This window comes from Scatophagus argus, chromosome 12 (genome assembly GCF_020382885.2).
Source record: "Scatophagus argus isolate fScaArg1 chromosome 12, fScaArg1.pri, whole genome shotgun sequence".
NCBI classification, from domain to species: Eukaryota; Metazoa; Chordata; class Actinopteri; family Scatophagidae; genus Scatophagus; species Scatophagus argus.
This window is the reverse complement of record NC_058504.1, coordinates 9,847,970-9,863,223: the sequence shown is the minus strand read 5'-3', so window position 1 is coordinate 9,863,223 and position 15,254 is coordinate 9,847,970. Positions and strand designations below refer to the sequence as shown.

At 41.2% G+C, this 15,254-nt stretch overlaps 2 protein-coding genes across 3 annotated transcripts in view; both read right to left on the bottom strand.

Annotated features, from left to right (window-relative positions):
• Nucleotides 1–3,135, bottom strand: part of mrpl11 (mitochondrial ribosomal protein L11) — a 35,920-nt gene extending 32,785 nt beyond the window's left edge. The window contains exon 1 of one of the 2 annotated variants that reach the window (XM_046406318.1): nt 2,986–3,135. The gene's annotated coding sequence lies outside the window, so the exon portion shown is untranslated. The remainder of the gene's footprint in view (nt 1–2,985) is intronic. The other variant, XM_046406317.1, reaches the window with a different exon arrangement.
• Nucleotides 3,136–4,695: 1,560 nt separating this feature from the next.
• si:rp71-46j2.7 lies at nt 4,696–15,125 on the bottom strand. Its single transcript, XM_046407035.1, has 17 exons — nt 15,114–15,125; nt 14,699–14,731; nt 13,843–13,951; nt 11,342–11,555; nt 10,927–11,069; nt 10,119–10,281; nt 9,946–10,001; nt 9,173–9,363; nt 8,962–9,072; nt 8,710–8,835; nt 8,393–8,491; nt 8,156–8,314; nt 7,029–7,656; nt 5,901–5,964; nt 5,623–5,798; nt 5,444–5,532; nt 4,696–5,324 (listed from the first exon to the last, which is right to left on the bottom strand). Exons 1-17 carry the CDS (start codon nt 15,123–15,125, stop codon nt 5,226–5,228), a joined length of 2,472 nt encoding a protein of 823 aa, XP_046262991.1. The 3' UTR covers nt 4,696–5,225.
• Nucleotides 15,126–15,254: the final 129 nt, after the last annotated feature.

The window sequence follows — 15,254 nt, the reverse complement described above, 5'->3', positions numbered from 1 at the left end:
TATTTACAGCTCAGTTGTTGAATTGTTATGGTTCAGGTATATGGCGAAACAAGGTTACAACATTTTTCTCGTCTGTCATGCAACATTCTGGGGACAATCACTAAATGATCATTTAAATAAAGATTAAATATTTGTTCTTTAGGGGAGCAAACCTATTTCAAATGCAAAAGTAATGAAAAAACTTCCACATAATAGACTTTTGAATGGTAAGAAGAAAAAATGGTAATGTGTGTTTTATGTCTGGATTCATTATTTATATGGCCTGGATGGAAAAAAGGAAAATAAAAGGCTCACAACATCAGACGTCTTGATATTGTGGGTGGTATTCAGCAACAGTACTAAAACAAGAAACGTGTGGCGAGGAAGAGGAGGAGGAAGAAAAGTGATGCAGTCACAGATTTTGATGATTATGCACACAGCCATCTCCATGTGACATGTGGATACACAGGGCTCTGACATTATAAAACTCAGTTTCAGCTCAGAAACTGCAAGCCAAGTGTGACCGCAGCCAGAATGTGACAGTAAACCCTCTGAACTCTGGAGCCATCTGCCAGCTCCTGCTGCAGCTGGACCTCACACTCAGAGCACTGGGGAAGTATGATTATTACATAACAGCGTGGGTGTGTGGTTAGTGCACTGGAGACGGACATCAGAATTTCTATAAAACGGGGGTCAAACTTGAATCACTGCAGCTGCAAGTAATCTGAATGAAGCTGAAGTTAGCACTTGATTTTGCAGGACTAGATGTGCAGTGAGGAAATGACTCAGCTTTTTAAGATTATGTGACCCTTCCAGTCTGTGCTTTTGGTTGTACTACTACTAACACTCTGAGGGAAAAATCACTCTTCCTCTAAAGCTGTTCACAAACACATTATAATGAGGAGTCCCCAGCCAAAAAAAAGGTGAGAAACCGCTAATATACCTCACCAGCCACTTTATTACGACCTGTTCAACTGCTCATTAACGCAAAGTAAATAAGCCAATCATGTGGCAACTGCATTCAGACACGTACACGCGGTCAAGATGATCTCTTCAAACCAAACACGAGAATGGAGAAGACAGGAGATTTAGGTGACTTTGAGCATTGCATGGTTGTTGCTTGTGTCACACAAGCTGGTTTGAGTATTTTACAAAGTGCTGATCTAATGGGATTTGGGGGGTTTACAGAAAATGGTCAGAAAAGAGAAAATAAGAGTGGCAGTTCACTGATGGCAGAGGTCAGAGAAGAATGGCAAGTCTGGTCTGAGCTGATAGAAAAGCAACAGTAACTCAAATAACCAGTCAATACAACTTTAGTTTACAGAAGAGCATCTCTGAACCCACAACATGTCAAACCTAAAAGCAGCAGAAAACCACACTGGCTGCTACTGCCATCAGCTAAGAACAGAAACTGAGGCTACAATTGGCGCAGACTCACAAAAACCGGACCAAAGAGGGCTGAAAAAACACTGCCAGACTGATGAGTTTGCCGCTGCTACATTCAGAGTCTGAGCATCACTGAAATACCACAACCTAAAGAAGTACTGTTGCTACAGTACTCAAATCACGTCAGTACAGTACTCTCACAGTACTCCCCCACCATCACCACAAGTCGATCCAATGGAGCATCTCTGGGATGTGGTGGAACAGGAACTTGGCTTCATGGATGTACAGCCAACAAATCTGAAGCAACAGCATGATGACGTCGCGTCAATATGGACCAAAATCTCTGAGGAATGTTTCCAGCACTTTGGTGAATCTGTGCCACAAAGAATTATGGCAGGAGGAGGGACTGCAACCAGTACATGCAGCCAATTAGTACTGAATTATCAGCAGCCATGGTATAAATTATCTGGTCAACCAGTGACACACATTTTCTATACTCCTAGAAAATGTGTGTCACTGGTTGTTTCACTGAGGGGAAATAAATAACATCAAACTGTGTGATGTGAACATCATTCTTTGGGGAACAATTAAGAAACAACAGTAATTTGATGCAGAGGTTCACATTAGTAAAATGGTTGAGCACAAGACTCGAGTTCACTGTCAACAGCAGAAGAGCCTTATTGTGTGTGGAGAAACACTTCACAGGCAAAAAGAAATCCTGGTTTCTACGTACTTCTTTTTAGTGTTGAGTACTGAGGACAAAATAAGGACGAATGAAGGTCATGTTAAGAGGTTGATACTGAAAATGTCGGGTGATCTGCTTCTTGGATTGTACTTTGAATGATGTAAGAAAAAAAAAACTGTCCTCAGATTTTGATTTACCAACTTCAAATCAATAAAAAAGTACCAATAAAAGCATAAATGATTATGTTACTTGCTTGAGAAAGGTCTCACTGAACCAAAACTGTTCAAACTTTGGTAGGAAGTATTCACACAGGATCTCTCCGCTCAGAGTAAGGAGCTGATTGAAAAAATAGGTTTTTAGTGACTTGAGCAGCAGAAAAATATGACAAATTTAACAGAAACACGCAGCTCATCATGTTCTTTGTGGCCGTAAAAAACACACGATTTACTACATAACAGGATAAAGTTGGAAACCTCTGAGCCTTTGGCCAGTTTGGTCGTTTCAGACATTTGGTTACACATCAAGCAAGCAAAGTGAACAGACTTAGCAGCCTCAATGAGACCTCTGACTTTGCTTCCAGTTTGGACAAAGATTTGCTTTAGACTCTTTCCTTTGGGCACTCGTTCATTCATCAAACCACGCGATGAAGATCAATTGCAAAACTGATACAATGTGTGAACAGCATCATTTTATTTTCAAAATATGGATCAGGCACAGACAGTTGCTTTAAAATAAGGATGTCGTAGAGCAAAACACTCTGTCCACAGTCACATTGAACAGCAAGAAGCTACACGCACTTTACCTGGATTAAGATTCCGAGTGTTCCGACAAAAACAAAAAAAAATCTTAAATCTTAACCTCTGAACCTTTAAAAGTGATCAGAGGGGACCGTGTTTAACTGCACAGAAACGACATACAGCGCAGTATTATCCTACCTGTCAGTTGTCCTGTATCCTCACGCCGTTAGCACCATCCTCCAGGGCGCAGACATCTTGGATTACTGAACACAGCAGGATGTTTGCTACTGTTAATCACAGAGCTGCCACCTGCTGGTGCGGAGGAGCAGTTGCAACGTCTGGGGGGTGAAAGTGAGTTGGCGTGGCTCAGTTCCATGAATGTGTAAATACTAAGTTGAAATATTCACATTGCCATCCTTTAACGACGCTATTACATACTTTCATCTGAGGGAGGCTGTAAACTCAAGGCTTCCTGTTTCCTGTTTTTTTTATGGCTGGGCTGCTGCTAACCATGTTGGCTGCTATGCTAGCTGTCTGAGGCTGATGTGGTGCCAATCCTACAACTTTCAAATGTTAATAACAGTAACCCATAATCATCTTGGGCTGATTGTTATGTATTTTACTATTTTCTCTTTTACTCTCATTTGTGTTTTTATTTTTCTAGATTAATTTGACCTACTGTGGTACTTCCCTATGAGACTCATTTATTTTTCACTGATGATACTTCCTACGGGGTCTAATTTGACAGAGCACAGCTTTTTTGTTGTCTTATACTAAAAGCCTACATTTACATTTACCTTTGGTCTAATCCTTGTTCATGATATGCCATCTTTTTTTTTTTTTTTTGGTTTTCAGTCATTATAATTGGTGTTGTTGCCCAATACTGTTTTCAATTTACAATAGTTTCCAGTGAAAACCTCAACTGCAACCTTTATTAGTAGCAATTATGGGACTTTCAAACACATCACATGATCTTCATCAGTCGACAGAGCCAAGGACTTGAATTGTTGAATTGAAATGCTATAGAAAGATCCAGAATAGGCGAGCTCGTTCACTCAACTTTACAACAATCAACAATGAACTCTGACCCACAGATTCAGCGGGTCTGGACAATGTTTAGATAACCAAAATGAGCAAAAAAAGGACTGAATCAGGCCATTAAAGCACAGACTAAATACTTGCATTAATATGTTCATCATGCGTTTGTCATTTTGCATTCATGTTATTAACAAGTCATCACTCCAGGCTGGTAATAGGATCAAGTTTCACTCTGTTCTATTAAAGCGTTTGGTTCGGTGTGATGTTGTTACCTTGCTCTAGGGAACGTCAGTCAATGAAATTCATGTTGTTATGCTGACAAATAATCTCCCTCCTGTGACCTGGACCAGAATAATCCTGTAATTAATTCCGTTTCACTTCCATAATGAGGTAGCGTGAGCATTAGAGGCAGCATTTCCATTAAAGGTTATAAAAACATGGCCAAAGTTGTTAACTGTACATAAAAATTGTTTTTCAGCCGATCAGCAAAGCATTTCAAGCTTATGCAGATATAGCATGCGGTTTAAATCTGAGACACGTTTGCGTTCTTCAACAAATTTACTTGATTGTAATTTATTTCAGTAGAAAAATGTGAAAGTGCCAGCATATTATGGTATTTCAATCTAATAATTTTATTTAGGTAATTACTCAAATGCATGCAAAAATGCATCTCACATTTCACTGACAGGATTTCCCTTGGAGGATTAACTTTAACTCGCCTGAAACAGCTTTTACTCAAATATTGCTTCAGAGCAAATAAGATGCTAAAATCAGCAACTAATTTGCATCTTACGTTTACTGCTGCCTTTACTTTATATCTTTTACAGTTTAAACTCACTTAAATACACAAAGCCAGAAATGTAAACCAAGAAAACTTTATCAAAATATTTTATTTGTAATAATATTGATATGACAGATTTAGGTGATCAGTCATCATGAGATATTCTGTTTTATAAAACTTTAGGCAAAATTAACCAGTATACAAACACTCTCACCGTATGCAAGTGCTCAAAGTGACACCAAATATTTTAAAAAATCTAAATTATTTTACATAAAAATGTGAAGGGTGAAATATGAAATACAGTTTACCTTCTCCTCTGAGTTTAACATTACAAGTACAAAACGCAAAATCCAGCTCCCGTGAAGAATGTTTTTAATTTCACACGCAAATTCATTTAAAGTTCAGCGACACAAAATAAAAACCAAAGGAAGTTCACAAAATGTTCACAGTATGCTTGAGTTAAAAAAAAACGACACAAAGAAGTGTCTGACATCAATACAGAAAGGATCACAAATATTTTAAGGCATTTTAAGATATTTAATAAATAATGTCATATTCTAAAATGTTACCCCGCCAAAAAAAAAGTATCATTAAAAACACAAAATCGAGGATTCGCGGGTCAGTTGGTGGAGTTGGTCACTTTCTGCAGGGCTGCAGCGCTCACATTTAGGGAATGCTCACTGGGAAAAAATTCCCTCAACAGGAACGACAGAAGCATCTGTTAGGCAAGACACAGCAACAAAATCAGAACAAAAATCTGTGCGCTACATTGAACAAACCATAAAAATCACATACGGTACATTAAAGCGAGGGATGACAACAGGAAGCAACACTCACATATACCAGGTTTTTGTTTTCTTCGCTGTCCTGGAAAAGATTAAAAACAGTCTCCATGTCCGTCTTCTTCAGGACAAGATAGTTGGAATCTACAAAGAGAAATTAATACACATAATAGATACACTAAACTGCCAAAAATCACTGGACATGTGCTGTTGGTGCAGGAAGGTGTCACCTACATCTGGCATTGATCAGGTTGTGTGCTCGATCCCTGGTTTCATTCTTCTCCTCCTCAGTGCGAGGAAGAGGAGGTGCTGCTTGAATCTCTGGCCACTGTTTGTCCCTCACAGTGTCGATGTACGACGCCATCTGCTCCTCTGTTGGGTTCATTTTGTTTAGGAAAGCATTCACTTTTCTGGAGAAGAATACAACAACAAGCACAAGTCATTCACAGTCTCCGAGGACCCGACTACTGCAGACAAATCTGCGACGGTTGGACGTATGAGTGAAACCTTACTTTTTCAAGATGGGCATAACAGGCTTCAAAATGGCATCAAAAATGTTTATGAGGATGGAGTTTCCTGTAAAGACACACTGAGCGTTAGGTTTATCTTCAAGTGGATCCTAAAAAAAACAAGCCAATCAATCAAAACAAAACTGGACCATATCAGTGTTTTTGAATATTTTAGCTTCTTTGTCAAAAACGAAACCATCTAATCTGTACAGTTTGCAGGGTTAAATAAGAACATCTGAGCCGAGCTTCAATCAGCACACTTTAAACTAAAGCTGAAAAGGGTACAAAGCTCTTTAAAAGTCTATATAGATTACACTGACTTGCTAATTCTCCATAATCTTTGCGCTATTAGGGTCCTTTTCACACAGAGTCATTTGATTCAGTGTCGGTATTAAAAATATTGATTAATGTGGGTTTAACAAGGCTGCCAATGATTTTCTAAAGCTCGCCAGCTGATTAGATTGTCAGACGCTTCACTCCTACACTCCAGCGAGCCACTGATTTTAAGTTATTTCAGCACAAAGTGAAAAATAACCTTTACAGGTCTGCAGTTTGTTAGGTAGATAATTAACAGCGAAGGGATCTTATTTATATATTTTTTTTTTTAGTATTTGTGCTTCCAGATGAAGCTTCTTTGATGTGTGGCGAAAACCAAACATCAAATCCAGTCGCCTTCGCCTTAGCATTTTAGATATCCTTCAACCGTGTATGACAGGACATCTGCAAACCTCTCAGTGCACAGAGTTAACAAATTAACAAAATCCTTTTCATCACATCAACGTTCGCTCATTGTCTTATCTTCACAATTCATTCTGGACAACAAGGCCTGTGAATGCGAAGCGACACATGAACGCACCATCAAAAAGACTCAGCCCACACTTTCTCCTTAATTACATTTGTCAGGCGAGTGTCAAGTCACTGCAGGTTGATTTTCTTTACAGTACTACCAAAACAACTGACTGGAAAAAAATGCATTAATTAATCTAACAAGCTGCAGTATGTTTTAAAAATGTTGGCAGAGAAGTACGCATGATTTCCGGCGAATGGACAAGAGCGTACAAAAGCACTGGTATGATCCTGAAGCTCTTAATGTTGTGGATAGTCCCCTCTGACTTTCAACACTGAACAAACCAGATATTTCCTTCAGCAGATCAAATATGGCTTTGGTCGCCTCCAGCTGCTCCCAGTTGACTTGGCTCTTCTGACAATGGGGGTCCTCCCCTCTTGGCAAAGTACCCTGGTCCCTCCCTTTAGCCTTGTTAGCTCCACCCGACAGCCTGAAAGGTGTTTTCTCCTTTTTATTCGACCATGCACTGAAATTAAGCCGAGACGGACCTTCTGCACTCTCCCCCTGCAAGCTTCCATTTTGTCTCCAGTGAAGCGTGGAGTCTGAATCAGGCGGTTCTTCATCACCTGCGTTTTTTGCCGAGACCAGAGACTCCTGTGACCTGGATCGGGTCAGTCCTTTGAAAATCATTTTAAAGTGAGAAGTTAAGGGATTATCAGAATCCTCCGTTTTGTCCTGGAAGCAGCGTTCGTTTACATACGTTGGCGTCGACTGCTTTCCGGTTTCAGCTTCCTCAGGCGGTTCTGGAGGAGGATCGCATTGGGAGATAACAATAGTTGGGACTGCAGCACCTAGAAGATCATTGCGCTTCCCAGTAGAGGCACCAGGGTTTTCTGAAGGCAGAGCTGTGGATTCTGGATTTAAAGATGGCCCTGAGATTTCTTTTGGAGCTTCTGTCTGAGGGCTGGAGCTCTGCAAAAGCAAACAAAACAATCAGGTTGTGACAGCTGACCCTGAATCACTGGTCTTTGTATTACAGATTGGCAAATGCCAGCAACTAAAAATATACACTGGATCAGGTAGACATTTTTTAAAAAAGGCACACTACGCTGATTTTCGTCATGAAGTTTAGTGTGCTCCTTAAGAGAAGTACAATACAGCATGTGAACATAATACTCCTACTCCAAACAGCCAGATGAGTCGTGAACAAGTTCATACAAATGATCTCCACCACTTTACTTGAAGTAAAACAATAATGTGAGTGATGTCTGTTACAATCTCTTACTGCACAGGAAAACTATGTAACTATGGTAAGTAGGTCAAAGTTGAAACCACGGGCCTCTGGAAGGTCTAAATAATACTTTTACCATTCGCCTTTTACATACAAGTTTGAGAGGAATTATATCCACAAGCACAAAACTAAGCCCCAGGTCTTGTCAAAGTGAAGAAAAGCAGATACAGGAATCTTTACCTCTTCCTCCTCTTGACCTGGAGTCAGGAAGTAAGCCAAACCACTCAGAAGGCCCCACACGCCTCCATAATGTTCCTCCTCATTCAGCAGCTTGTCGAGAGGGCAGAGGAACTGAAAAACCGGTTGAGTGTGGCCGATCAGATTATCAGAAACCAATTCCTGAAACAGAAAATACCAAAGTGTTGGTTCACGTTTTTACCTGTCAACACACGCATGTTTTGCCCTTTTGACTTTCACCTGCAAGAAGTGCTCCACCGATACTCTGGCTTCTTCTCTGACCTCGGCGCTGACCTCCGACCCCTCCAGCACCATTATTGTTGGTAGGCTGGTTGACTCCTGAAATAAGGCAAAACCGGCATACAAAGAAATCTTTTATGATAAGAGATTTGAGACTTAACATTCCTCACATAACCCCACTGATTTTGACTTCTGGTCAAAGATTTATGGCATTTACACATGACTGCAGTAACACACTGCTTATCAAAGTTAAGAGAACCAGAAGATCTTCTTTCAGAAGACATTATGTCATATGTGAAGGTTGAGATGCCTTTTACCTGCCATCTGTTGCGAAAGTATATAACTTCCATGTAGGTCTTCCTAATGTCCCACTGTAGGTTCTCAGGGCTGTCCTTCTCCTCCAGGTGAACAGTGAAGATCAGCTCCTCGTCCTCATAGGCAGCCTACAACACAGTTAACTCCCGCTCAAACATTAACATACCATCCGAGGACAAGCTTTTACAGAGCCTCAGCAGGCAGATAACAAGCCTGCAGGACATTCCAAGCTGTCACTGATATTTTTAACTCACACGAGGGATGCTGACAGCCCAGCAGCCTACACACCACATCTCATACGACAGCTTGAATTCCATCATGTCCTCTTGGACGCTTGTCAGGTAGTTCTCCAGATCACTGTCCTCCTGATGGTGGACAGAAAAAAAAGGGACAATGAATCTGTCATGTTTCACAAAGCTGCCCCCTTCAGGTTAGTATATTGAGTTGTATCTGCAGCAGACGCACCCTGTCAGAGTCAGGCTGACTGTGGACGGAGCCCTCCCTGCTACTGACGTCGTCCTCGTTGGACACGTCTCCCTGAATCGCCATGATCCTCAACATCAGATCCTGCTCCATCTTCTTCATCTTCTTCTTCTTGGCCTTCTTGGACTTCATCTTGTCCACAAATTTTGACCATCCTTCTTTTAACTTGTTACCTGAAAATGACGACAAACATTTTTTTTTTCTTTTTTCATTGTTCATAGAGAATAGCAGTACAGTCTACAATTCCTTCCTTACAGACCTTGACAAATTCTGAAGTTCTTTTGTTCAGAATTTCTGATGCGACTACGGCTCGCTGCAGTCATTATTGTGCTATAATCAATTCTTACTCAGTCATCATCTTGTTGGATTGTTCACAATATAAAGAGCTACAAGCTGCTTGAAGACAGCACGGACATTATTTGGCATTCAGCTGGCTGTTTGTGTAATTAGCTGGCTTGACCAACAAACAAAAGAAACAGGGGATTAATTATTGCTCTGAAAAGGCTGGCTGGTAAAGAAAAATTATAATGTCACACAGCTGATAACACACTGCTATTCATCAAACTGTTGAACAAATTGTTATGTAAGCACCGTCTTCTATTCTCTTAACGCCCACAAACTCCTCCATCTGCCTCTATCGCGTCTCTCTCGTCCTCATCTGAAACATTTTCTCACTCGAAACTGAAAAAACAGGTTAGAATCACACGTGCTCCTCCTACAGCTCAAAGCCTTTTGCATTCAATCGCTAAACACACCTTTACTTTTGGCCTTGATCCTGGTGCTGGTTGATATCCCTGCTCCCTCCAAGTTCCTAGAAAATACAAGTCAGGTCAGTTCAATTTCAAGCACAGAAGGCAGCCCTTGCAGTCATTGGTTTCACTATGACTATGTCAAGTCAGCCGGGTGCAAAAGATGACAGTCTACTTACACTTCACTGCCCTCGCCTTCCTGTGAAGCCAGAGAGACTTGATCCAGGTCCGATCCACACAGCTCCTCCACAGAGCCTTTGGGGGTCACGCTGTCGAGCTGGCTGACCACCAGCTGGTTCAGGTTGTCGGGGTCAGACAGCCATGTCACCAGCAGGCCCAAACCTGAGGAAAACAGCCAACACCAGAAGCATACAAACCATCTTTGTCACAAAACATACGCACAGTGAAATTGGGAAACACAATATTCATATTTGACAACACCAGTGGTTTCTGAGTAACAGCTCTCCCAACGGCAGCTTTCAAAAGGAAGTCTGACATTTTCCCTAACATGCAAATATGCTTTATTTATTCTCACAATTTAGCAGCAACCTGTTGGCTTATCTTTGAACTAAGACTGGAAACAGGAGGTGACTGCTAGCTTCTCTCTGTCCAAAAGGAACAAAATCCACCGAGCAGAAGCACCACCAAAACTGTTGCATCTCGTTTGTTTAATCTGTGCATGAAATCAAGGAAGTCACACATTTCCCAAAATGTCAAGCTGTTATTTTAAATTTGGAGCATTCACACTATAAGGCAAAACCCAGAGTGTTCTTTTTACTGTAAAAGCAAAGCCCTGTATGATTTGCCATCTGTTCCAAATTAATGCAAATAATTGACTATGTATCTGTGCATGCATCTTAAGGGAAGTGGCATGTAATCCCAAATTTGTGTCCTAAGCTCTACAATTCCAATAAAAGCTTACACACAGTTCACACACACACAAAAAAAATCATCTTATGTAAGAGAGAGAATTTAAGGCTTTCTTACCCTTTAAGGCAACAATCTCATTTAAGGCACAGCGGTTGACTTCTTGGCCCCAGAGAGATTCGGGAAAAAGGTTACGTACCAGAGCATCAGAAAACTCACGGAGAACTGCGACCTCCTCTGCTCTGGAGGCGAACAAAAGCTCTCTGAAACAGAAAGACATAACTATCACTGCATATCTCTGGTAATCTCTTAATCTAAATTTTAAATCCAATGGGATTTACTACCCTTGACACACTGTTTAGCACAAGAACAACCATTAGGATGTCACTGCAGGTAACACTAAGGTAAATTATTCATAGGTGATAAAAAAATATGGAGGGATTTATAGAGTTCGCACACATTACCGAGTGCAAAGAGTAACTGAAGCAGCATGACTTCTGAGTCATTTAAATAACAAGCAGGTGTAAAGTCTCACCTGTCAGACTGCTTTGCATTATGCAAGTGCTGGGTCAAAATCCGAATGGAGCCCACGACCGCCTGGCAAACATCAAAGTCTTTGGCTCTCTCAATGATCTGGTCGATTATGAAGTCAACCTCCCTGCTGAGCACCTGGTGCAGAGGCTGGTGCTCACGGGCCTCGGGAACGCAGTACCAAGGCAGGACCAGCTGGGCGTAGGCGCACTCAAACACTGAGGGAGAGCAGTCACAAAGGAAATTCACATCAACACCAAACTCCCACGCTCACCTCGTGAACACCAAACTCAAAGACTGCAGTGACTTTAAAGCTTGTTTGCTGAAATTCAGTCTCTCTTTTTCAGTCCAAATTGTTCATTTCCAAACTGAGCACAAATACCCGTGAAAGGATTTTCCTCTGAACGTGAGGGGGAGGAGGAGGCGAGATGAAGACGGGTCTATTCATCAGCGAACGCACACTGAGCATGTTTTATTTACAGCAGTGCAACTTTATTTATACATCATGCAGAGGCAACCTGAAAGTTGACAGGGGCACAGAGTTGGAATAAAAATCGCTTTACATGTAAACAGACTGTATTATATATGCATGTCTTTCATTTTTCTGTTGCATTTCTGTGTGTAAAGGGTTTTTACAACCTAACACTGTTCTATAATAATATTCTGCCTGAGTAAGACTAAACATTTGTACATTTTTATTGGTTCTGCGTGGCTCTTACTGGCACCAGATTCAAAACAATGCAGGCCAATTGTCTGCTCTTAATGCTAAATTATTACTCTGCGTTTTATCAATAACAAAAGCTGGTCACCCAACCGCAAATAACAGATTTTGATTGAACTGGACAGTTGTGATGTAATTATTATTAATTTCCCAGAGAGAGCAAAAAAAACCCATCTGAATAGAAATCATATTTGTGCGTGTTAAACAATTGCATCTGTAGCAAATTTGTCTTGTTATTGATTACAAACAGCAGGAAATCAGATATTCCCAACAAGAAGCATTCTTATTAATTACTCCAACAGAACAAGAGCAGCCTGCCGAGGAAAAATTCTGAGGCTACCAGAGTAAAATCAGGAGGCTGTGTGGGCTATCGACCTACTTCTGTTAACTTCGAAGGAAGCCTAAATTTCTTTTAAAGTTAGAGTGAGCCCTGGGCCTGATACATCGCTGTCAGTTTCTTCACTGCAGGTTGCAGAGAAGTCAGTTTCTGCTGTACAGTGCCTGGGGTCACCAAATCCAAGTGACTGGTGGAGGACGTGGCTTAATCCTGCTCGACAGGAGATGTTGCTGGGAAAGCAGTCGGGACATGTTTGTCCCACGTGCCCACAGGTCACATCTCCCTGAAGAGAGCCGGACGACCCTTTCATTTTGCCTCAACTGTAACATTAAGAGACTCTTGGAGGGGCGGATTTGAAGATCCATCACAAGTTTTTGTGGCGGTGCAACACACAGTGGCCTGTGAGGATATGATATGTGTGCTCCTTTCAGCAGAGTGGTGAAGCCACAGTGCCACATTACAAAAGGTCCGGTCCTCGATGTCTGCCTTTCCAAATATTTGAAAGCAGAAATTATTCATCCATCTCCTGAGTGCCCAAGGCCTTAAAGCAGATTTAGACCATCAGCAGAGTCGTCCAAGATGTTTGTCTCGTCCAGCTGAAGGCTGAATTGAAAGTCCTGCACGATGGCACACAGCTGCTCTTCTGTATCAACACCCATTTCATTCATCCTACGTGCCAAAGCGTCATTACGGAGTTGGCTGGATTTCAGAGTCTGTCAGGAGTCACACTCCATCACTGTAGAAAAGTGGCATTTTGCTGATATGTTGCTTGTGGTTTTCCAGCACAAAAGTAATCACTGGTTTAAAACAAAGAGTCACTACACTAAATAATGTCCCCTTCATGTGCTGTGATAAACAAAGACAAAGCTGAATGTGTAGAAATTTGGCAAAAATGACCCAAAACACACACACATATGAATAAGAGTGTTATTCATTAGAAGTGAAAACATCAACTGCTTTTAAAGGCCAAATCATTGCAAATTGCTGCAACAAATTTCACAATATTTTGTGGCTTTTAAGGTCTGACTTAAACACAGAGAAACTTCAGAGCGGAGATGTCAGGATGAAATACATGTTTACAGCTTCTCCTTTTCTTCAAAAGAAACTGAGAAACACTCACAGAGATCAGCGATATCAGTGTTTTTGCGAGCCAATTAAATGTGTGATGCACAAAATAATCACAACTGATAGAGGCATGAAACCACATATCTTATTTCCCGTGTTAACACAGTGTTGCCATATAGAGCCCATCTATTGAGCTCATATGCTTTTCATATCTTTCTTTCCTGAAAGCCCCTCCTTGCTTCGTGTAACATGAGCTCCAGCTCCAACTGCGTCTACACAAAACTGCCCTTTTCAACTGTTTCAAGTCAAAACAGGGCTTACGTCAGCTTGCTGACAAAACACACTTCCAACCTGCAAAGACAAATGGGTTTACAAAGCTCACCTTGCTGTAGAGCCCTCTTCACGTTTGGATACTGAGAGTCCAGAGGTTCAGCCTGCTCACGGCTTTCTCCATCAGTAAAGTCACCAAACGACTCGCCCTCAGCAGTTTCCTGGAAAACACATTAAGTGTAAGTCAACTAGCGGAAATAGCTGATAAACAAACAAAAACAACAAAACTTCTAACAACGATTAGCGCTGAACTCTGGCTGACTCCGAGTCGTGTGTTGAGTGAAAAGCTGAAAAGCTGAAAAGCAGGCCTCAGTGCAAAACAAAAACACCCCCGGGCTGTGAGTGGATATTCAATATTTGACTAGTCTTAATAATCTCACGGCTCAGGTATCAGTGTAACCTGGCCAACAGGTTTGATTACTGACTTATGGTATTTAGGATATGACTGCTACTTCATTAACAAAAATCATCTCACTTGGAGACAGATGTAGCGCAGAGAGGCCGGGGTGATCTACAAATGCATCTCACGCTCACACGTTTCATATTTAAACTGACTGCAACAAGACTCCAGCCGTGCGCATAAAAGCCACTATTTCCCGCAACAATAACGCAACCTGTATCAAACAGGTACCTGGAGTGGATTTCCCTTCGCCTCTTCGTCAGTTTGAGTGCTGCTCTCTCGCCCGCTGTTACCGAATAACAGCGGCGTATAAAAACAAAAAAGGAAACATAAAAAGTACTGTGTCACTGTGCGACCGCCGTCCGAAAAATACCACACCAAGCCGAGGATTGTGGCGATGGAGAAGCGCCATAGATACATTTTCTTCTCTTACTACAAGCTCTTTTTGCTCGTATCTCTCACTTCGAGCCGAAATGTGCACATAACCACAGCTGGCTTGTTCACCCACATCTTTAGCGGCGAGCACAAGACGCTGTTTCCTCTCAAACGCGGAGGCAAAACGGCGGAACTAAGCGAACTTTATGAAGCTGCTAAAAGCGCAGCTGTGATTGGCCGCAGGGAGTCCGCGCGAGCCTGCCTTTCGTTGTGATAGGACGCCATCTACAGGATCCGCCTTCACGTTACAGCAGGAAGCTCAGCGCCCATTCAGTCAATCTAATCTAATCTAATCTAATCTAATCTAATCTAATCTAATCTAATATAATATAATATAATATAATATAATATAATATAATATAATATAATATAATATAATATAATATAATATAATATGTCACACAAATGTATATGCATTTTTTTAGAAACATTAGTTTAACCTTTGATATTCTTATTCATAAATATCAAATCAATAAATCGCCACCAACCCAAAACGCCATGATGTTGACAACAGGACTCAACAATCAGTTGTTGACAGCAAAATAATGTGAAAATAAAAATATACAGGCAGCGACTAGGGTTTCTGATACAGATACAGACCTCAAGGGGGTCATAAGTGATGAAATATA

Bases quoted from the DNA above. Each gene is read 5' to 3' on its own strand.
- si:rp71-46j2.7 (XM_046407035.1), bottom strand. The intron at 13,952-14,698 runs GTGGGTGAACAA...TGTGTTTTCCAG, and splicing joins TTGTGCTCGCCGCTAAAGAT to GAAACTGCTGAGGGCGAGTC. The intron at 8,492-8,709 runs GTAAAAGGCATC...GCCTTATTTCAG, and splicing joins ACTTTCGCAACAGATGGCAG to GAGTCAACCAGCCTACCAAC.